Genomic DNA, 24,711 nt, shown 5'->3' with positions numbered 1-24,711 from the left:
GGAAAATTACAGTATAACCAGACAGAGGTTTGCAACATTACAAACATTACAAAAAATAAGTCTTATAATGGGAATTATTTTTTGCCAGTCTCATCAGAAATTTACTTACTTGATAGCTCCTTTGTGTGTGTAAACAGTTACAATTACATGTTATTTACTTTTCTGTATCTTGATATTTTGCTAAGAACAAGAAAAGGGAAAGGTTCAGTGTTAAGGAGAGAATTCTCTCAAAGATAATAATGTGGTCAAGGTTCCTAGTTAAGATTCCCCTGATAAATCCTCATGTACCTGTGGAGTTACACAGGTGAAGCTAGAATCAGAAGTGACTTGATCAGTCACTTAGGTTGTGTATCTTCCATAATGCATTCAACCCAGGCTCAGTCTTGCTATATGTAAAAAATTTAATATACTTACTTTGGGCCGAGTGTCAACAACATATATGAAATCACTTCCTGGATTGGCTTTTCTAATGGCCTGGAGCATCTGCTCATCCTCAAGGCATCGAGCACTAAAGCCAGATAAAGGCTGGCTGCTTCTACATATGGAGGCCTGCAGAAAAGCAGACAAACAAAAACACCTAACATAATTATAAAGTAGAAATTATTTAGCATCCAGAAGCATTTACAAAACCAGATCATTAGATGTTTACATAGATGTTACATGAGAAATTATACAATTACATGAGAAAGGCAGAATGATAAAACTAATGACATATTAATAAATGCATTATTTTTAATTACATGTTAATAAATGCATTATTTTTAATTACATGTTAATAAATGCATTATTTTTAAAAAGGCAAGGAAGCATTAAAGCAATACAACCCTATTGGCCCAAGTCTAGTCTTGGATCCAAATTTTAGAGCTATTTTAAGTATTGTATTTCCCTAATGTGGAATAACTCCCAAAAGGTGGTATCCTGAGGATGAGTACAGCCTTGAAATCATGAGAACATTGATACAACATAAAGAAGGTCCTTTGCACTCACACTTACCAGGTACAAGACTAATTACAGTCAACCTACACCAGTGCCTGCTTTACTAAACAGCCTGACAGCATGAGTCCAGGAAACAAAAATGTATAACATGCAACCAGATCACCAATGAGTGTGTACTTTTAATACTGCTGTTGGAAAAAGACCTCATTGCATAAGAAGTGGGTCAGACTCCTGCAGTACTTGTATTAAACAGGGCTACTGAAGGAGGCAAGAGAGTTTCTCCACAGACCCATCAAGATCACCTTCTTTCCAGATTAAACCAGGAAAGAAGAAACAAAATGTGAGATGGGTGGGCAGGGAGATTTTTATTTTTGCTAGGCAGAGGACAGCTAGATTTATAGAAAGCAAGGGGATCATATATGAATCTTCTAAGCACTGAGTACAAGCATGAAGAGAATCTGCCTGCTGAAGGTCACATAACTTGCCACAACAGACTGACCTACAGATTATTTATTACTGTGAGAAAGGATGTTATTTCTTCAGTTACATCTTTGCACTATCAGTAGTTAGTAAAGTAGAGGTCTTTAAGAGAGAAACCCAGAATTGTGTGAGACCCTGTTCATACTTCATTAATGGTTTTCCAAACAGGTTCTTGTTAATTAGTTTAGTCTTCTGAACAGCACATATTCCAGTAATTTATTACATGCTATTGCATAAGCTGAACAGATAGTTCCAGACTTTGATCTTATCCTATTCACACAGACTGTGTAAGATATGGAGGTGTCACATCACCACTGAATTTATCAAGACAAAGGAGCAATGTGAAAGTTCTGTCTATGAAAGACTGAATGAGTGGTACCTGTCTCCTCCACATGCACCAGGCTCTTCCCAAACTGCTGTTAAATCTTAACCCTTTCCTTTCCATTACTCTGTTTACTGGCAACTCATGGCAACCCCCAAACTCACAAGGAGGTATTTCCTGCAACACTGCTTTTCCTAGCTCTTTATACTATAAAGGATCCAGGAGTAAACACAGTACCTCAGATCCTGGTATTTTTTACGTTAACCTGAACTTCAACCACAGCAGGGAAAACATTCAGGCTGAAACACGAAACTCATCCAACGGAATTACTATATATTGTAATCTACCTGACCCTGAGACCTTTTCTTTCACTGAGATTTGGAAATGTCCAAGTGTTTTGAATCCTAGGTATCTATATTTGGACATAGTTGATCATGCAAAGTGAATAACTCTGAAAAATATGACCTTCACAAAATGTTTAAAATAATATGTAATTTATGCAGAGATTGTGTTTACTATTTAAATCTTCCTATTCTCCACTTCCTTGTAAAATTCATAGATCTTTATGGAAGCAATGCTTTGATGAAATGCAGGGTAAAGGAGTTAAAATAATGTCTCATTCCTTTCTTCTGAAGCTTAAATCTATGATAAGGGCTGCTGAAAAGGCAAGATTTCCATGGAAATTGTAGCTTATGATTTGTGCTTGTGACATTTTGCAGAAGTATGTCTCATCCTGCGTGGCAAACAACACAGATTCCTTGTAAACCCAGAGTAGCTCTGTCTCTTGGAAGGTCCTGACCGTCCCCAGCACTAGGGAAAACCTCTCAATGCCACTCTGGACTGAAGCAGGAGTCACACAGATCCTTTGAGAGTACAAATTACCATTCTCCTAATTGGTAATGACAGCTAAGCTAAGACAGTCCCTAAGGGGCTGGCATACTAATGTAAAAGCACACAATTTGGGTGGTCCTTCAGTCCAAGGGTCTCCTTGCTCACCTCAGCTGCCAGAAACTGAAATGCAAATAGTCTAGATACAGGGTTTTTTTCCAAAAGGCTACAAACAAGGGGAGCAGTTCTTTGCTCAGTCAGCCCTGAGAATGTTTGCTATGGAGAGGAGAAGGTGGAACTCCTCACTCTTGCAGACAAGGAGATTCTCTTCAGCAAAACCACAACATCTCAGCCAAAATTTAGTAGATAAGATATCCATCCTTTCTGTGTCTCTTCACAGATCTTTTCCTGAAAAGCTGCTCCTGATTCTCTAAATGATGCAAGTATAGTTTTTCACCTCCTCAACTTGTTCTCAAGCTACCAGATCCAAAGTTGCTCGGTTCTCCTCCCAGTCAGCTACTAAGCTGCCTGCTACTGGCCTTCACTCTACCACCTGCATCTCAGGGCCCTTGCACTACTCCATTTCCTTGTGATACAAAGATCACGTATTTTTTGTGTTAGCTGGATGATGAAACTGGGTTTAAATGTCTGCATTAAATATCTATTAATGTACTAACCACACTAACCAGCCTATGGTAATATTTTATTTAAAATTAAATGAACACTGATTTTGTCTTGCAAAACCTTACTAGAAGAATTGTGATTCTAGGGCCAAAATAAGCAAACACTTTGAGTTTACAGATTCACACTTACATTGTTATCCTTGCAGTAGTAGGAAAGAGCTGGGAAACGCCTTCGGCTGCGAAATTTAGAACTGCCCACTATGATGTGTGCAGTTGCAGACTTTGGTACATAGACCTCTGTGGGATAGGAGTCACAGACCTGTGAAAGGAAACTCTGTTTGTTTGGTCTACAAAGTACAAGTAGCATTAGAAATTTCCACAGCAAAAACAAAATACCAAGGAACTCAAACTTCAGGGAATAGTCTGTTATTATTGCATACGTATCACTGACATTGCTCAAAACATTATTTTGAAGCTGGAAAATATTAATCCTAACTTACAGATGGCAAAACTTAAACAAAAGGGTTGAAGGTCTGTATTTCCAAGTGTTAATTCATGTCTTGTTGAGAACAGACAGATTTAACATATATTCATCCCAGAAAAGATTTATCATTACGTACAGCGAGGTTGTATTTACAATTGCAGTACTCTCTGTAGCAGAATTTGGGACTAAGGATGGGAGTGGGTGAAGCTCTCAGACATTCATGGGAGGGGCCAATAATGGGAGGGGCCATATAGCCAAATTCTTCAGAAAATTTGATCATTAAAAAAAAGGACAAAAACAGGGACATGGAGACAGGAAATTAAGCTACACGAAATGAAGTTACCAAAAGGCAAGCAGCCCTGACCACTTCTTAGAGGAACCCAATGGGCCTGGATAAAAAAGCCCCAGATTCCCTCTGAAGAAAGTGAGACTACAGATGGAATCCTGTTTTAACCCCTTTTCCTGATATTGTCTGTAGCATTCTGACTGGGGTCAAAAGGATATTCAGTATTTCCCTTTGATTTTCTGAGGTGACTAAAGCATGAAGGATGCCCAGGAAGAAATTTTCTGAGTCAAGAGATAAGTAATGAAGGAGAAAGGAAAGGAAGGGCTTGTTGTTACAGTTGCTGTTGTGGTGAACTGGATTTTATTCATGATGACATTTTTCCTACACTTTATCTTAAAAGAGGTCACACTTTTTTTTTCCATTTTAACACATTTTTTCATTTTAACAAAAAGCAAACAAACCCTGACAGCACATTCAGTCTTCTCTGAGAATGTTACAGTCCCTCCTTAACATGGGTATGTTCCAGCAACAGAGTGCATGGACAAACTTTCTTCAAAAATGTCTTGGTTATTATTTCTCACAATTAATTAATATTCTAAGGTCTTTTATAGTACAAAACTGAATGAGGTAAGATAGCAGGGAGCTAGGAAGATATATGACCTATAAAATGACTGTGAAAAACACTGACAGTCAATCACAGATGCCTCAAAACGAGTGTGGGAACAGCCAGTGAGGAAAATATGTTGCCAAGCTCACTATCTGGAGCACTTTTTTTCTTAAAATGACTACATAGTAATTTTACTTAGCCCTACATATCAGGGAAACTCTTATTCACACACATAACCTTAGGCACGACTTAAACTTCTTTCCAGGCAGCTGAACTCTAACATCTAAAACACAGTGGACTTATTTTCTGTGCTTCATTTCCACATCTGTTAAACAAAGACATATCCTTTCTCTCACTTTCTGTCTGCCATTTTATGTGAAATAGTAGAGGAACTGCTGGTGCTCCTCACCCAGGCTGCTGATTTATTGAACAGACAGCCCCTGTAACAGAAAAATCACAGCAACTCACTCCGTAGTCTCTGTTTACATCACTAATCTGCCAATAGCTGTTTGGAACACCCATCCGATTGTATTCTTCATTGAGGTCCACAAGCTTCCAGCCTTGTTCTCGTTCTTCTTTATCTAATTTTGGATTGAAGGAAAAGCAATAAAGCTCTTCATATTTCACTAGGAAAAAAATAACAAAGAAACAGAAAGAGTAAATTACTTTAGATTTCTTGTCCTGAAGGCACACTTCAAAACCTGAACTTGGCATTGACCTTGATGCAGCTTCCTTTCGAAGAGTACACTTTGCTTCACAAAAGCACATATCCTGGTTTATATCTACTGTCAGGAAAACTTTCAAAGTACATGCTCTTTTGTTATTTGTATATGTTACCATGTATGTGCCTTAATAGAAGTGATACTTAAAATACACTGTTCTGCTAGTCTTCAGTAGATTTGTAAAAACCTTCCCAGCACAGACAAAATGTCAGCAATAGGCTTTCATCCAAAGAAAGTTATAGTTAGTGCCAGAGTAAGCACTTCTTCTTCAAAAGAATTTGCTATCTAGAGGTAGTTTAGAATTCCCTTTATTAATATAACATCTATCCTGTGGCAAAGAAAAAAGATATGAACAATGGACTGTGCAGCACATTCTTCCAAAACTTAAAAAAACTCACTAGTCTTTGTCCCTAATTAGGAAGGTTTCCAATAGATCCAATGAAATCATAGTTTTGTGGACTGTAAAATCCTGTCCTTGGATTATTAGCAAATGCATTCGAGGTACACAAGATGTAATAGCATAAAATAAGCATGTGTTAATTAATTATTTTATCATGAAGATGTTTAAGTAGCTATGCCACCTGTCCCCCTCAACCACATACTGTATATGAAAGTTTGGTGGTATCGGAGCTTTTAACTTATTCTAGGAATATATCTGCATTTAATGAGTGTCTTAATCCTGGTGACCAGTGGCAGCCAGACACCACTGCCATTGAATCCCAGCTATTACCGACATGAGCAACTATCCAGCATACAACTTGAAATTAATGTTCTCATTGATACTTTAGATATTACTATGTCACAAGGGTGTATTTCATTCTGTTGCTCCAAGTTCCTTAAAGCTTTCCAATCAATAGATCTTAAACTTTAGAACTGAAGTAAATCACAAGCTGAATCCTCTCTGAGTTCATAGTTCTCCACTGATATACCTGCTCTACAATCAGTAAATTTAAATACTACACTGCTTTTCTGATAACAGAACCTTACCACTCCTGTGTTCTGCACTGAACAGAAATTACAGATATAAAAATAATAAATACACCTCCCCAATAATAATAATAATAAGGCTCCCATCTTTTCCTATAGGAAGTCTTTACTTTTATTTTGATTATGTCTTCTAAAGGTCTGATATAAGTTAAGTTTTGCCTTCTTAAATGTCATTAAATTGAATTGATTGTATACAAACACACACAAAAGTATGAAGAGAAAGAAAAAAAACTTCATGTTAACTCTGTCAGGAACACACCGAAAATCAATGAAGTCTTGAGTAGGGAGAAAAAAAAGAGAACAATTTTCACATTTTCCAGCAGTTTAAACTCCTTCTGTGTTGTGTATTTTAAATTTCTGGCATGGCACAAATTAGTAACACAGTCTGGTTTATTATCTGTTAACTTAAAAAACTAGCACAATCCATAAATCCAAGCTGAGCCTTTGGTAGCAATTTGAGCTCCTCTTTTCACTGCTTGGTTGTCAGAAGCATCTGAATTTTCTTTCCAATGGTCCAGCTGTCCATAGGAACAAGGAAAGCCTTTAAAAATCTACTTATGTATCCAGGTTATTTATGACTGAATTCTGCCTCAATATTATAAGTATTATCACTTGATGGTATCTGTATGTAGTAAAAAAAATATTCAAGTATTAGTGATCAGTTGCTTAAAGGTCAGTTACCACATCTTTGCCAGTACTTAAAGGACCTTTCCCAATTTTTCAGTAATTTTGCCATAAACATCTGCAATCCTGCTATTAAACATGTAGTATCTTATGGTCAGCTTGTTTTACAAAATGGCTTAATTAAGCAGAAAGGCCAAATTCAGATGACAGATTTATCTTATCAAAAGTAAAAATAAAATTAAGCATAACCTTCACCTTTAGTGTAACTAGGACATCAAATAGCATAGAACATGCTAGGCCAGTATACAACATGAGCTTCTCTCAGGAATGAATGAAGAGGCAGAGAATGGAAAGTAGAGCCTGAATAGGTCAAATGATCTGCTCATGGAGTAAAGCATACCTTCTAATGCTGAGTAACCATATTACCTAAAGAAAGTACAGCTTTGTGCCCCGACAAAATGACACAGAAGAGCACTGTCAGGTACAAATGACTCAGCTAGGTACAAATGACTCAGCTTGAGTCAGAGCCTTCTAATTTTGAGTAGGTAGGCAAGATTTTATCCTGTCTCAAATATCTGTCTCAAAAAATCTGATAGTTTGCTGGAGAAGGAAAACTACTGTGCAGCTAAACTATGCAAAGGGCTAATTCTACAGTGCTGTTACTGCATCTTCTTTACTCAGACCATCTTGTCCACTGCAGTCAGTCACCAAACTTGTATTCAGGGTCCTCAGCTACTCTTCCTTTCCTCATTCTGGTGCATAGCAGCACACACACCTCCTCCTGCCTCCAAGGAAAAGGATTACAGAATCACATGCCTTCCAGCATACATGAACATGTACTTGCAGCTGAGGTACATGGAATGAATCCAGATTTTCATCTGCAGAACCACTGATCGAATATTCCTAATTGTTTTAGACTTCTCTGATTACTTTCATCCTACATCACCTACTTACCAAGTTACTTCTGCTGTTATATAGTATTACTGCTCCCACTAGTACTTTACAAAGTTTAGTAGCTGTGCTGGTGGACTGTGCAATTTTTTCCCCTCTACACAGTAGATAAAATTGATACTCTCCTGACAAGAAAAAAAAATTAAAGCCAGTTGTCAGCTTTGTAAAGACTATAATAGACAATTTCTTTGCATACTGTTAATAATAAAAAAAACTTAGTGTTATATTTCTAAAGTCATAGTTTAAAATAAACTGTCCAGAAGCTTTGTCAGTTGGGTCTTAGAAGAGCACAGTGAGGAGCTATAATGTAGGTAATCAAACGTTGGGCTTTGGCACAACATTTGGTTTTTTCATTGAAAAGGGGAAAGGTTTCAAAAGGATCTTGAACTGAATTCAGAAGCATGGAGGGCATATTCAATAAGATAATAGATAATAATAGGTCAAAACACAGGCAGCCCAGTGAAATAAAACAACTACTTGCTGCAAAACCTTTCACTGATTTAAAGGAATTTCTGCACAGCACAAAAAGTCAAAATGGAAATCTTGACAGGACTACAAAATATATTGTAAACTTTTTGTTACAACAGGGACATAAATGTTACCTGAATTTAGAGTATTATCCTAAATTTACATTTACACAAGTCATCCAGAAAATGAATTGCACATAAAATAGCTTTATAATATATTTTATGGTTGGTGATGCCCTAGAGTATTAGTAAATGGAAGTTCATGTTATACTTTATGAAGTGAACTGCTTGTTATAATGAGCTTTCTTCACCGCTCCACAAATGATTATATCAATATTTCTCTCATAACACATCTCCACTGAACATTTTTTTTCTTAACCTGCAAAGGACAAAGATGCACAGATACATTTCTTCCATTAAATTCTCTCTCTTCAAGATGAAGATTGATTTTTGTGCTGTTTTTTTCCCATACCTGGTCGAGCCAGACGTATCAGAGATATGTAAACGTCATGGCAGTCTCGTTCCTGAGGGATCACCAGCTGGATGACCTGGAAGTTCTTGCAGCGGATCAGTAATGGGCATCCAGTGGCAGTTGTGGCTTGCTTCTCAATAGAGGAAATTTGACTGTGGAGAACCTGAGGGGAATTGAAAAGAGTTTTGTTAGTCAAATCTTTAAGAAGAAAAGTAATTATTTATAATGATGTGCCACGGCAGGCGCAGTAGCTTCCACTAATGTTTCAGAAAACCCTCTTGTAGTTTGTTTCCTATCTTCCAGCTTCAGGTTCAAGCAGCTTGATTGAACATCACCTGCAGACAAAGAGGAATTTCTGGAGTGTTTCAGCTGCTCAAATATTAGCCTGCTCATGTTATCCAAAGCTTGTTGTTTGCTTTATTGTAAGCTAGTGGCTGTCAAAGCTCTTTTCATCTACTGGCACAGTGAAAAGATGAACCAGCACCAGTTACATAAGGCTAAAATATTGTGCCTCCTCATGGGTAGAATGGTAATGCTGATATAGTTTCAAATATTGCATCAAATGAGATGAAACATTACAATAAAAAATCTGGTAAAGAATAGTGGGATCAAAGGAAGATGGAGTTAATTAATGCAAAAATGGATAAGGGGTGCATAATTAAGCTACATAAAAGATTTTCAACTAAGCTACATAAAAGATTTTCAAATGTATGACACCGAGCAAGAGCTGTACACATGTGCTGGTTTTGGCTGGGGTAGAGTTAATTTCCTTCACAGTGGCTGACATGAGGCTATGTTTTGGATTTGCACTGAAGACGGGGTTGATAATATAGAGATGGCGCGGTTATTGCTCACACAGAGCCAAGGCCTGCTGCAGTGCTGGCAAGAAAACAGAGTGCATGGGGGGCTGCAAGGAGACACAGCCAGGACAGGTGACCCCAGCTGACCAAAGGGATACTCCAGACCATATGGCATCATGCTCAGTATGTAAAGTGGAAGGAAGCAGGAAGCAGAGCACATTTGGAGTGATGACATCCCCCTTTCCAAGTCACTGTTACTGTGATGGGGCCCTGCTCCCCTAGAGATGGCTGAACACCTGCATGCCCATGGGAAGCAGAGAATTCATTTCTTGTTTTGCTTTGCCTGTGTGTGTGCCTTTTGCTTTCCCTATTAAACTGTCTTTATCTTAGCCAATGAGTTTTCTACCTTTTACCCTTTAGCTTCTCTCCCTGATTCTGCTGGTTGGGGTAGTGAGCGAGTGGCTGCATGGGGCCTGGCCAATGGCTGGGGTTAAACCACAAGAAAATGCAATGTATGCTGTCAATCAATCAAAACAGTTAATTAAAAATACTTTATAAAAAATACTTTATAAAAAGAATAAAGTATTAAACCAACAAAATCACTGATTCAACACTAGCAGTAAGGGAGAAGGCCAAGAATTGACAGAGCCAAGGAAGTAGCTCACATTCAAGGCATTTCTCTTTTGTTGTTCGTGGATGACAGGAGCAACAGTGCAGTTTACAGCAGCTCTTTCTCAGTCAATCACATCTGCTATTCATACAGTGAAGGCCCTTCTACTCCTCTTACTATACTGTAGTATCTAGAACCCACTGAAAAATTTTGAAAATTACTAGGCTGGAACTTCACATGGCCTCATAAAAGCACCCATATGAACTAAATAACTACTTTTAAAGTGATTTGGAAGTAATCTTCAAATTACCATCAGTAAAGTGCCATGCACTTACAGCTAACTGAAATAGTAAAAATTCATACCCAGGTTTCTTTGCGAGTTTCAGAACCATTCTCCACAAAGATGACATGGGTAGCTGTTAAATATAAGGTTCCCACCACGGCTCTTCTTGAAGATAAACGATCAAGTAACCTAACATTTTCCACCTATACAAAAAAGTGACAGAGGAAAAAAAAAAGAAACAATTAGGCTATGACAGAAAGGTCAATAGTGAGAGATCAATGTTCACATTTTGTCTATTATATCAAAGAAGTATAACCATATGAGAAAATCTCATCATATTATGTGATCTATTTCCAGATTTGTTTAATGTTCCTTTTTTCCCCTCTCTTGTAGTACCTCTGTATCCAAAAACCTATTATTTAACACTTCTGAAGACAATTTCTCACTTGAGCTCTTCCTTGTGATCTCTTAGCAAGACCCTATGACAGGAAGGCAGGGCCTGTCCTTCAGCTAAACTCTAGCTCCATTCAAGCAATTCCAGGTAAATTAAAATAATAATAAGTAGGAGATAGTGCTGGAGTGTCTTTCTTCAATGGGTCTCAATCAGGAAAATTTTCTCCCATGCAAATCTCTGCTAAGATTTAAAAAAAACGTTAAAAGAGTTAAAAAGAAATTTTTGATGTTGGTCCCTGCATTCCTGTTAGGGCTGACAGCAGAGGTCACCAAGTTTTTGCTTTCAGTAACTTCTCAATGGGACTCAAGAAGTCCATTTCCACTGCTCTCCTACCTTGGGCACAAAATGGGTATTCTCCCTTTGCTGCACTCCTGACAATGGGAGAGTCCATACCACGTTACTAGCTCTCAGATCAACAGTTTGTGACTTGTACATCATTAGCATTTTGTATATGGCATGTGCTATAGGCACCTATTAGGAACTAGATGACCTTTAAGGTCCCTTTGAACACAAATCATTCTAGGCTTCTTTGATTTCTGACTGAGAAACTAGAATAATTAAAAAAACTCAACAAGTTGGAGTCGGTGGGATAAAACCTGCCCAAAACAGTTACCAATTTGCTACTTGGATTTGATGGATCTCCTACTACAACAATCTTAAAACTAATATTAGTTGATTTTCCTGCAAAACATCTGAATGTCAGCATCTCAGAATTACATGTTTGCAATGCAGATTCCAAATACATTGCACTATTTTAAAAACAGTAGGAAAGAAACCCTTAAAATGAAAATAAGCCAGTTTAGGAGCAAAATGCTTATAATCAAACAATTATTAAAGCAGAGTCATCTCCCTCAAGGCCAGTTGTAATCTGTTTTAAACAAAAATAAAGCTATTTATTTAAACAAAAAAAACCTGCTAGAAAGCATGGATGAAGTCTTTTCCCAGGGCCATCTACTTCAGAGGTCATGTATTGGCTTGAGAAGGAATGGAAGAAATATAGTATTAACCCAGAAAACATTCAGCAGCAAGCAAAAGAGGAGGGATCACACAAAAGAGAAATGAAGGCAGTGTCCTTCTGAAAGGAACCCATAAAACCAATAAAAATCAGCATTGTCTGGATGAAGAAAGCTCCCTACGCAGCAGTCCAGCCAACAAGGCCTCTGCTGCCCAGGCACTGATCTTGCACAAGGCACTCATCACCCCCTCCAGCCAACAAAGTGGACTATGGGCCATTAAACACAAGCAAAGCAGGCACCCACACAGTGGGACAGGGCTGAGGGATGAATTTCCCCACTCATCAATCACAGCCCCATGACTGAAAAATGCTAACCAACAAAGCTCCTCTTTGGTTGTGGGTTTGTTTTTTGTTTTGTTTTTTTGTTTTTTTAATACAGAGCTACAGATAAATTAAAGGTTGGATCTGAATGAATAGGAACAGTTGCAGTAAGAGCTGTGTGGTAAGTCTGATTCCATCAAAGCAAATGCAGTGGCTGCACTGGGGAGATCAGAATTCACCTCTCCCTGCAGTTTGTCTCCCAAGGACAGACAGCTGCAGCAGCTAAGGGAAGAGTGTGAGCGGCAGGCATGTACTCATGCTCCCTTAGCCCAGCTCTGGGCCTTCCTAAGATGAGGTCACACTTTTTAATAGCCACAAAGGTGTTTACATTCCATTAATTTTACTACATAACATTTTGCATATCTGTAACTTATTGGTATCCATAACACCCTGTGGGAGTGAACTTCCCATTTCAGCTATACATTGTACAATAAAGTCCCTTCCTCCTGCTCTTTTTGAATCTGTCACCAGTAATGTGCCACACGTGCTGTTACAGGTCCTTCCCTCCATTCTCGTGTTCCAAGAGTGAAGAGCCCAACTTTACACAGTTGTGACCTTTATGGAAGCTATTCCAGACAAGCTCTTCCACACTTTTGATTATTCTGCATGAGGTCTGCTTCCTGAGAAAAGGCCAAAAGTGCAAACAGAATTCAAAAGTTGGATGTACAACGGGTTTCTGTAGTTTGTGTAGAGGAATAGTGATGTTTGCTGTTTCGGTTTTTATTTAGTTTTTAAAAGTTCTCAAACATTGCTTGCTTTTTTGTCCTCTGCTGAACACAGTGGGGTTCGGGTTAGTTTTGAGGGGTTTTTTTGTTTTGTTTTTTTTTTTTTAGAACTAGCAATTGTAACTCTTAGTCATGCCTGCATACATAAATAAAGATCTACCGCCCATGTCTATTATCTTATATTTATTAATGATAAATGTAGTCCATCAGTATAATGAGGCATTGCTCAATCTTAGATTCCATTCTGCTGATCAAAGGATTCAAAGAACGAGCCTTCTTTCTTCTTCTGCAGTCTCCCAGTCAGGAAAAGAAAGCCATGTCCAGCAGTGTCTTTAAACCTAGAGAGTCTGGTAATAGAGGGGATCGGAATATGTTCATTTCCACAAGAGGGGAACACACATTTGGAATTTGGAAGGAGTTTTTCTACCTAAAAAGTCACAGCATGCTGAGAAATCAGCATTAATGGCCAAAATTCATACCAGAAAGAAATAATAATTACTTTTCCTTTTTTTTTCCTATTAAAAAAATGCTCCACTTTTTCACCAAAACAACTGTAGACTTTATTGGAGAATGTAGGAAATTGTGTATGTACTGACACATGTCAGGAAAAAGCATAGAGACCATGCACAGGTGCTTCACCTAAAATGAACAGCTGGTGTGAGAGACCAGATCTCAAAACACAAGTCTGTAAAGCTGAGAGCTGGCAGACCACAAGGAGTTAAAAGGAAAGCATTAGCCAAGGAAGTCCAGAGTGGGGCATCTAAGTAAAACTTCAAAAAATTAAATAATTAATTTGAAACTCTTGACTATCTATTTTTATTTTTTTCCCTTTCCTGATTACTGTGGTTGTCTAGGCCTAAAGAAAAGACCACCAGGAGATTTATTTCAATGACTATAATTGCTTACATGGAGATAAATAAAGTTGCCCAGAAACTCTATTTCCAATGCAACACAGATGACAGAAAAAAGGAGGCAAAAATAGAAGTTAAAGGGAACACAGATTAAGAACAGATGGAAGGCACTTTTTACTCAGAGAATAAACATGACAAATGACTTACAAACAAGGTTGCCAGGAGGTCATTCAAGAAAAAAAATGTCATATTAGGGAAAATCATGGGCCAAAGTTTTATTCAGGCATAACTCCCACCAGTTTCAATGGGACTCCCACCTAAGGAAGAATGGCAAATATATAACCCTGAAAGCATTTGGAAAAGTTGGCGTGCCAAAATGTTATTCCTAAAAATATTCATGTACCCTAATTTGTTCTCATTTTTAGTTTAGATAACTTTTTTGAATAAACTTTGACTGCATGACCTATTTTTGTATGCTTTTCTGAGTATGCTACCTTCATCCTCACTTCTTTAAGCTGTTTCAGTGTCTCCAAACATGTCAGCATCGCAAAACAGTGCAGAAGTAAGTGCTACTATTTCAGGCTGTTCACAGTTCCACATGGGAAAGCTTTTTCAGATAAACTCAGGATCTGTTCTGACTGCAGGCTCAGACTGAGCAGGGAAACGAGAGAGAAGCAAAACTGCAGGGCAGATTGGCCAGAACCGGAGCTTCCTGTCACAGCAAAGCTCACGTGCAGCGCAGACATGCTATCTGACACCAAATGGTCTCTACTGTAGGATTTTCCAATAAAATGAAATTTTGAATTATGAAGAAAAGAAATCTCAAAGGGCTTTTTCTCACTACATAGGTTTTAAGTCTATGTGTTTGCTTCCTGTGCATTAGCTAACCTGAAGTCAAAACACGTGAACAGCCAGTTCTGCCATGGTCATCCCTGACCTGCCCATTATCACTGAGCATCTTGAAGAAGCTGAAAAGCCCATTTGTCAGCCAAGAACAAAAGAGATCAGCTCCCATATCACCAAGTGCTCCCTGCTCCTTTAGGAGGAACCCTGACTAATTCGTCTCCTCTTAATTCCTCATCCCAAGAAGGAGAAAGGCCAGAAAACTCTCCCAGCCAGGAGAAAGCTGCCAATTAAAGGTAAGCAGGGGATACCCTCACTCAGGCCACATCTTCAGGAGCTTCTCTACTCTTCACAGTTGAAATTCATTGCTCTACAAAAAGCTGTGAAAGCAAGTTTCATGTAAAAGCTGATAAAGTACCTTGAAATTTGGCTGTACAAATGAGTTTCAGTGATTCTTGAAGGATAAAAAAAGGCAACTTTCACAAACCTCTCTACTGCTGAAAAACTTGACTCAAAGCCAAGGCTGGGCCCTAGGGGCACACACTTAGCCCTACAGAGGCTTCTTCTTGTCCATCCCCTTGGGCTCCTAGACTGAGCAGGGATTTCTGCTGCCTTCCCTATGCTCCTTATGAGATTACACACATGAGTGAAAGCAAGAAGAAACTCCATCTTTCGTAACAGGATTCTCACTGGCCTCAGCACTGCAGGCAGACAAAAGCTAAGGGAAGAGCTTGTGAAAGGCAAAAGCCAGAGTCTAATGAGAAAAAAGGAGCACAGCTGGTGTGGTTTGAGGCCAAGTGGAATATGTGAGCTTTCTTCACCTTGGTTGACCCCAGCCATCCATGTGTTTAACATAATTCCTGAGAGTGAAAAAAGACAGCAAGTAAAAGACCAAATGCTATTACTTCTTTTCTCAACACAAAGATAGTAGTGTTGTACTTGTTAAACAAAATATACAATAAGTGATCTTTTCTGCATGATCTTGGAGAAAGAATAAAAGAAAACTGAATGGCCAGTTGATGCTGCCTTTTCATGTGGTTTCTATTCTCTTTCATAAGAATCATAAAAAATGTACTTGATGCATGTTACTCTTTTATATTTTCCTCTCTGAAAAGATCTCCCAAGTGCAGTACAATAATGCACAGTCTATGAAGTTAGATGGTTGAATATGTCAAAAGACTCAAACAAAGCCAAAAGTTATTAAATTTAAGCAAAGACACCGTAAGATATGCATTGTAAAGTTTCCTCAGGGCAAATCTGGCAGGATGGGGAAAAAATATTCAAGAAAAATCTAAACAACTTTAATTTTCTAAAAGATTAAAGTGAAATGGAGGAAAAAAGCTGAAAAAAAAGAATAAAGAATGATTAATAATAGCAAGACAGAGAACAAACTACCTAATAATTTGGCTTTAAAAAAGGAAACTATTGTCTGCTAAGACAATAAGATCTATAAAGAGAGTGAGGTCAGCACCACATTAGCAGACACACCTGAGCAGCAGCTGCAAAATGGGAGCAGTAAACAAGAACCTATTACAAGAGTATAGAGCATTACAATATGGTGTCAACACTGTCACACAAGGCTCATACGTAAAGTTTTCTCTTTCAGTCAGTATTAGAGCTCATTTATCTAGAAAAGGAGAAGAGAGCAATTAAGTGTATTCTATTAAAAATCCTATCTAAGAGCTTTAATTTAGAAAAAATAGGGCTTTCTCAAGGCAGTAAATACATTTGCCAAATTTGTTTAGATTTGGTTCTGAAAAGAAATATAGGGAGAAAGAATTTTGCATACAGCTAAGGGATACTGAAAAGAAATAGATCTTTAAACTCTCTTATTTGATGCAGGCTTTTCTGTTACATGTTTAAAACCATGCTCTGTTCAGCAGCCTATTTTAGAGCAGCAGTACCAAGCCATTTCAGCTGTGCAGGCCATGAGAGATTTGCATTAAAAATGGATTTGTAGGACTCCCTTTTCTGGTGGTAGGGACCTGTCTTTCTCAGCAGAGTACACCTGCACAGCAGGAAATGTCAGTGTGCATTTTCTATTGCAAATAGATGATTCCTTTAGGTTACAGACAGCAATAACTCAAAAACCACCCACTTGGGCCCATTAACAGCAAGCCAGGAGATTCCAGCCTTGACCACCCCAAAGCCTAACTTCTCAAATCCTTCATTCCAACCTCAGTCTCCTACTATGTATAAAAAAAAAAAAAACGAAACAAAGAAGACCCTGCAGACATGCTGTCTTAATGATTTTCAGTACTATTTTTCAAGTGGATTAAGGCTTAGTTAGTTGATTGGACATTAATACCAAGACAACAAATTTAAATACATGACTACCCATGATTTTTAGAGCTTGTTTTGTGACTTTATCCAGCTACCTCTTTACTGAGCATCACATTGAAAATATGAAGGTCAGTGTGATCTTCTGACCATTTTTGACTGAACTAAGAATATGGCTAAGACTTTGTTTAAGTCAAAACTCACATTAATAAGAAGGTAGCTTGATGACTCTAATTCAAAACAAATATTTTATAGCACAATTCCAAACAGATATTTTAAGTCCAATCCCATAATATGTGGATATTTTCTGCAGTTCCTGTTTTCAATTTATCCACCTCCAGTCTGATGTTACCACAGAACATTTTCTGGCATAGTATACTACAAATCTCACTTGTATTAAATTTACCCTTTGGGCTCAAAGTTTCACAACACAAAGATGGAATAAATAGAACCCAAGGAAAACTAAATTGCATTCTAAATAAGGAAGATTCATTAATAAGACAAATCCATAACTCACAAAATCAGAGTGAAATGTGTCCAGGATTAATGTAGATGTTTTAATGCATCATTTGACTAAAGCAGTGACATATTTGAAGCCATGAAACATTACTGGACCCAGAACAGCCAGAACAATATTTAACCATGATGTAAAGTGAGAAAACAGTTATGAAATTAGAAAACACCAGCTGAATTATAAGACACTGCTCTAAGGTGTACACTTAGAGGAAAGTACAGAAACCACCTTCACACAATGCTCTAAAAGCAGAAAATCAACTTGGCACTTAAAAGATGTTGCAGTAATGTGTTTGCTGTAACCTGATTACCCAAAACACCAATAAAAGGCAAAGGCCATGGCAGCCTCACCTCCTCTATCTTTTCTAAGTAGCAAACTAAACAAAAGCTTAGCCAAACTCTAGTACTACAGTGAAAAGCCTGTGGCACTCCATTCCCCATTCCCAATGGGGGAAACAACAAGTCCACACCCCCAGGTGTTTCCCAATATCACCTCAGGGCTGCTGCCACCTTTCTACATAGCTGAAATAAACCAAACCTTTCCAAAAGGAATTGTAGCTTGGATAGAGAGAACAAAAATATCACACTTTATCTCAAGAGAAGGCACACAGAGAGCAGTGGCAGAATATGCAAACTTACCTTATAAAAAAGGTGGAGATCCAGCAACCCAGAACATGTAATTGGAGAGTAAAGACTGGGCGTGCTGGGTTCAATTTTGCTATTGATCTGGATAGACACCTGGACAAATATTTTGCAATTTACACTGTCATATATAAAGTGGATATAAATTATATGGGTTTCCTGATGGAGACTTAGTGAAAAAGGACACGTCATAAAACTTTATAAAAAAGCAAGAATTATGGAAAGTAGATTGAAAACAAAAGCAAACACATGGCTCGTTTACACATGCTGGAAATTTATTCTGTGAAGCAATACATCTGGTAGAGAGATTTGTCATTAACGTGGGAGCAGACCTTAAATTCTGCCTGAAAGAGGCATCATTGAAAGGAAATACCTCACTGAAATATCACAAAAAATGAAAACACTCGAGCAACTCAAGTCATCCCAAGTATTCTGTTAACACTGACCCAAAAGAACTGGGTAAGTCCACTGAAGACAGCTAGTACACCAGGGATAAACTGATGTGCTCTTTATTGTAAGGATTTTATTATAGGCCTGACGCCAATATACAAACAAAAATTATATGAAGAGTTACAAATAAAATAAAGGAATTGATTAGCTACAGTGCATGAAGCTGCCATATGAACATATCTACAGAGCTATCTATCATCCTGTCCATGGCCAGACATATCTGTACACATAAAGGCTCATAAAACATGCTTTTAATCTTCTCAGAAGTGTTGTTGATTTCTCTTTTTCTGAATGTTATGAGCTGTTTGTCATATTTTTCTTTTGGAGAGTTATCCTAAACTATCTTGCTGTTCAATCCAAACTCATGTCAGTCACTGGTCTTACTAATTTTTAATTTTTAAAAGGGTGTGTGAGTTAAATATAATTATTTTCAGCAATGAGGAACGGTTTCCAACTCTTAAATTGCAGCCTTCATACATAGGATGGCATTTATCTTGTGGAAATAGAGTGACTATGTTCACACAGGTATACATCACAAATGCACCCTGTTTCCTACCAAGAGTACAATGATAGAACAATATTGGTGAGTACACCAAATAGTGTGTTAGCAGGCGGATACACACAGTCTGTTGGGAAAGCACCAGAATGGCTTTTGCAGTGGGAAATCCTACTCCAAAAGAGTCTTGCAAAACAGTGTGTGGGCAAAAGAGACCCACAGGAGCTTCAACATAGACAGACATAGTAGAATAACTCCAGAAAAAACAACCTAAAACATACCTAAAGAACAATGGACTAGACACAGGAAAGAGCGGTCATTAATGACATTTCTCTGAAATTATCAGGATCTGGTGGGTTGTGATCAAGATTTCCTGTGAAGGCACGGATAAGGTGAAATTGGGATTTTTATTGAACAAATCCTTGAAGCTAGAAGGAAGCAATACTGAAGGAAGTTATTCTTGACTTTTCAATAGACAGAAGAAGGTAATTTTTGTAAAGCCACAATCTTCTGGAACTTGCTTCCATTCAGGCTGTGGAGCCAGAGTGTCATTCTGTCTATAAGAAGCTCTGGCTAACTCACACAGAGAAGTCCATAAATGGACACTAATGGAACTAGGAAGAGCTGGACCCTAATACAAATGTAGATGCTGAGAAGCTGCAAAATATGGCCAGGTCTAATTGCTCTCTCTCCTCTGTCACTCTGACACAGAGTAGGTATCTTAATGAACTACTGACCCAACTGGTATGGAATTACCTTCTGCTTTTTTAATGTCTGTTATGTTTTATCAGATTAATTTTAATGTTTATGAACCATAAATCACTACAGTAATATTTCACTTAAAAGTAAACAATTGCTGAGACATAATTATTACATGGGTATCATGTAATAAGGACCTCCTTTTGAAGGTAAAGCTTTTACTTGGGCCAAGAATTTTGTTTTCAGATATTACCAAGTTTATTAACTTGCTAAGAATGGGATTTATCTTGGTTTTCCATTTGGCTGGGCTTGTGAGTCAAGGAACTTGTCATTATTCTGAGATTAATACCTTTGCAGAGCAGGGCAGTCACTTCTCAAATTTCTCTCAGGACAAGATTTTATGGAGTCAGGAAATGTGACACCAGAGGCACTATGTGTTAACATGATACTGTGAGCTTTCCCTTACCTATTTTTACATCACAAGCACTGGAAATCACTTGATGTTCAGTTCCAAATTATCAAAACTAAATTCAGTAAAAATAGGAAAAAACAAACCCAAGAAGTTCTGATGACTGATTTTAAGCAGAGAGGTTAAAAAAAAAATAAACGTATCAATTCTATTTAGTAGCTGTAGATACACTTTTATGGTGTATCTACGTATACAGATAAAGATTTTTCAGTGTATTTAGGAGTAACTGGAGAGATTAAGTATTTCAGTAGTGACTTATGTTGATTTTCTACATTTATGTTGGAAATTTTAAAGGATTTTTGTACCTTGTACCTTTAAATCATACCTTCTAAACTGCTCTATTATATCAGATACCTTTTAGCATAGCTATAATGTAAGAGACTGCCAGGATCCAGGAGTGCAGAATCACCTCACACTGAGTTAAGATTTTCAGTGACCTGCGGCATTTGGTACAGCGCCTTCTCACAGTATCAGATACAGAAATGGGTTTGACATACGCAGAGTAATATTTTCAGGACCTGGTTGTAGAAAAGAAAACAGATAAGCTTCCATTGCCTGCAAGAGGGACTTGCCTGGGTCTTCCATTCACAGAAAATGCAAGCATTTATATCTTGGATATTTTTCTACCCTTATTAATTTGTTTTCAACATTCTTCTCATTCATGCTTTCAGCATTCTTCAGTGAATTGACAGGAGCATCTGTACAGACAACTTCCACTTATTGTATCCTACCTGCAGAAGGATACAGTCATGCTAATCTGAAATTCTTCCTTCCCAAAGAGGCAGATAACAGATCATTAAATTAGATGAGAAGAAAGGCAGTTGTTATAAATGCCTATCTTCTTAATATATGTATAGCTTAACACCTAAAGGTCAAAAAAGACTAACAACAAGGCCCTAATATCAAATTCATGCCATCATATTAAATAGTGATAATAAATACAAACAAATTCTTAATTTCAGGGGGATGGGTTATTTAATAAATAAATAAATACATACGTATGAAAATATATCCCACCCCATTTCAAATTAACTAAAATTAACTCAATTAAATATTTCTCTGGTTCACTTTTTTGTTATCTCTTTTAATCTAAACCTTTTACATGTTAAAACTGTATCTTTGTTTTAGAGCAAGGTGGCAATTTTGTTAACAAATACAGGCCTGGTGCTTAGAAAGCTGTAAAAAAAAAAGGATTATTTCGGCTAAAGATCAAACATATGCGTAGAATCACTAAATCAATTCATCACCGAGTCTTAAATCTTGGGGCAACCCAAAAGGGTGGGGAAAGCAGGTACCACAGCTCCCTCTCGGTAGCTGCAGCTCAGGGACAGTGCCTGCGTTGACAGGGGGGCTGCCTGAGGAGCCCCACAGGCCCGCGCCGCAGAGCAGCGCGCCCACCTCTCGGCCTGTTGGGCAGCAATCGCGGCAAACGGGCCGGAGCCAGCCCGCAGCATCGGCTGGAAGGCCGCAGAGGCCCGCGGGGCTGCGCTGCGGGGCTCCTTTGGGCTGGAGCAGGAGGGGCCGAGGGCATGAGGGACCCACCTTGGGCATCCGGATGTGCTCCATGGCGGCAGCGCCCGGCCGAGCTCCTCATGCACAGCCCTGCGCACCTGGCCTCTCTGCCGCTTCCTCCGGGCCGGCTGCTAAAGAGAAATGTGTTTTTCTTTTAATAATAATATATTTTCATTCTGTGTTTTCCTTGCGTTTTCCGGCGCGGATGGGAAGGATGGGAAGGAAGAAGGGAGGGTTGATTGCCGGCAGATGATGCGCCCGTGGGGCGATGCCGGCAGGTCAGCGGCTGGCTCCACCTCCCCGGCAGCTCCATGCCGCCCCGGCGGCGGGGATGCTCCGCGCCCGGCCCGGCCCGGCCCGGCCCCGCCGCCGGCACCGCAACCTCCGCCCGCGGGCACCGAGGCACAGCCCGCACGGCCCGCTGTCTTACCGAGCACTCCATCGCTCTGCCCTTTCTGTCCGGGGAGAGCAGGTGGGAAACATAAAGCGAGCTCTGTCTGAGATCGCCTCCCCCCATTTTGTTTGTTCCCTGGCCCAGCATGTACAGTAGCTCAAAGACAAAAGCTGCACTTGCTGAAACCGAAGCACTGAATTCCGTTTATCTTAAACTCTGCGTGTGTATAATTCACGACTTTGCTGCATCCTCAGATTTGCACAAGGGAGTGTTTCCTGTGACACACAGTTTTCAGCCTTATGCCAGAAATTACTTTTCCTATCTTTTGCCTTACCTGTTGCCAGAGATGTGTTTCCTCTTGGACCATGAAGAAATTAGACTGAGATGTTTTTCCCAGTTTACCAGTGTGAAGAGAAACAGGTATCTCTAATCATCTTTGAATTGCTGTCATATTCAGAGCAAAAAGAGAAACGTCTCAGTGTTGATACCGATGTGCAAATGACTAGAGGTGCTAGTATATTGTTTCAGGTACACCATAAATATAAAATGCCCAGATATTCTGTATTGATCAAGGTATTCCAGCAATTCTTCACAAGTAGGGACTAGCCTCATGGAGGCATAGAAATAAATGTGGAGACCTGTCAAACAAACCCCACAAAGGCCACAGCAAGAGCACTCTGCTCCAGAGCAATGAAGCTCTCTGCATATCCTCTTCTTGCCTGCAGAGAAAAGAGCAAGCTTAAATTGTTTTGTGAAAGATAAAATATGGGTTGAAAATCACATGGCATTACCAAAAACAGAAATGTATTTTACCCCAAGGGAAAGGGAACAATGGGTGCAGCTGCACTGGTTCCAAAATTTCTCCAATCCTGCCATTTTCTTGATAGTGAATGGCTAGATGGGGTTTTTTCCTCCATTTCACACCCACAAAACGCAGGGCATCAAGAGGTTTTTTTTATATCAACTCTTAGGTTAGAGGAAACAGGAGCTGTACTATCGTGTAGAAAATAAGTCACCCCTGGATCTGACCATTCTGCTTGCCACTCCCATTTTGACCCATTTCTGCCCACTTTTCTCTCATAGTTCAGCTGCTGTTCAGATAGCATCTATAAATGCACATAAAGTGTGAACTTCATGAGACTCTTGATCAATGGCATATTTTTATTCTCTATTTTAGGCCAGAACATCAGAATCAATTAAGAATTAACCAACTATGGAATATGTTTCCTTTGTAGTTACGGCTGATGTGATTCACTGCATGTATTACCATCTTTTGGCATTACCACCAATGAATAAAGCTGGATGAAAGTACACTTATGCTTTCAGTCCCCAGAGATGCTTTTCCTCTGGTACATCCTGTGATTCATCAGTTAAGTTCAAGTCCAAATGTCAGGAAAACTTTCAGATAGAAGCAACAATGCACTTCAACTATGCTTCACATCCATCAGTAGCTGCAAAACTGAAGCACTGCTGTTCATGTAGCAATCAGTTGCTCAACATCCTGACAGAGACTTTGGCTTGTCTTGGGCTGATAAAATAATACAAACGTGACATCTAATGCAATTGTAATGGAAAGCTTCAGTAAGCACAGCCTTCTAAAAATTCTTTTACATTTTTCATTTGCATTTCATGCTCATGGAAACTGCTGCCTCAATACCTCAATAGTCTGGAAATTAAATCATCTGTAAAGGAGGATGTAGCAGGATGGCTCAACCAAGATGTAGGCACAGGAAAACCAAACTGCCATGCCTACATAGGTTTTGACCTATCTACTGAAACTTCCAATAAAGTTCTTAACTTATTTCCTGTGAAGAAGGCTGGTCACTGAGGACTAGAATCATATCAGCATAATTATTTTCTATATCCATAAGTAACAGAATCAGCTTTCAGCTACATCCATTAAAACCTGAAAGCACATTTCACTTCCAAAATGTAAACATTTCTGTTATATTCAGTGGAGTCACCTGAATAGTCACACATTTTGCATACTACCTACTTGGCCTGGATTTGAACCATCATGTTAGATGTGGAAGGCTTTGTGGATTTATATGTTTTCCAATTATATCTTACTTGTTTAAGGGTAGTTTTCTGTGGGTGGCATTTTAATTTAATACAAAATCAAAGAATACATTTAGGTACTCCTAATAATTATTTTAAAGTTTAGTCTACAGATTTGCAGACATAATTTAAATACTGACATGTAGGGAAGAAAATAACTGAAAATTGGTGGTTTAACAGCTTTGTTGCTGGGACAGCTATAGCCAAGATGACAGAATCCTCCAACTAGAGTCTGGTATATGGGATGAAGATGTGGAGATTGGGTTCAGCCCATGTTACTGCGGGCTAAAGGCAAACAGCACTGGTTTGAGTGCTGCCCTGGGTTTGTGGATAAGGAATGGAGCTTAAAAAAACCCAGCTTGACACTTCACCAAGGAAATGCTTTTGGACCCACTGGTGGCAAAAAGCAGTTTTTGGGCATCAACTTTTCTCATGCAATTCATCACACAGGTCTTTGAACAGCATTTGCTGAAAATTACACACAAACCAAATAGGAATATATCAAAG

At 38.7% G+C, this 24,711-nt stretch overlaps 1 protein-coding gene across 1 annotated transcript in view; it reads right to left on the bottom strand.

Annotated features, from left to right (window-relative positions):
• MTMR7 (myotubularin related protein 7) overlaps nt 1-22,016 on the bottom strand; it is a 39,947-nt gene extending 17,931 nt beyond the window's left edge. The window contains exons 1-6 of the mRNA XM_058837509.1: nt 21,783-22,016; nt 10,563-10,685; nt 8,790-8,952; nt 5,035-5,192; nt 3,380-3,508; nt 415-549 (exon numbers count right to left, since the gene is read on the bottom strand). Of these exons, the coding sequence (XP_058693492.1) occupies nt 415-549; nt 3,380-3,508; nt 5,035-5,192; nt 8,790-8,952; nt 10,563-10,685; nt 21,783-21,806 (732 nt within the window). The 5' untranslated portion in view covers nt 21,807-22,016. The remainder of the gene's footprint in view (nt 1-414; nt 550-3,379; nt 3,509-5,034; nt 5,193-8,789; nt 8,953-10,562; nt 10,686-21,782) is intronic.
• Between the last annotated feature and the right edge of the window lie 2,695 nt (nt 22,017-24,711).

This window comes from Poecile atricapillus, chromosome 4 (assembly GCF_030490865.1).
Source record: "Poecile atricapillus isolate bPoeAtr1 chromosome 4, bPoeAtr1.hap1, whole genome shotgun sequence".
NCBI classification, from domain to species: domain Eukaryota; kingdom Metazoa; phylum Chordata; class Aves; order Passeriformes; family Paridae; genus Poecile; species Poecile atricapillus.
Note: the sequence above shows the minus strand (reverse complement) of the source record. Positions and strands in the feature narration are given on the sequence as shown.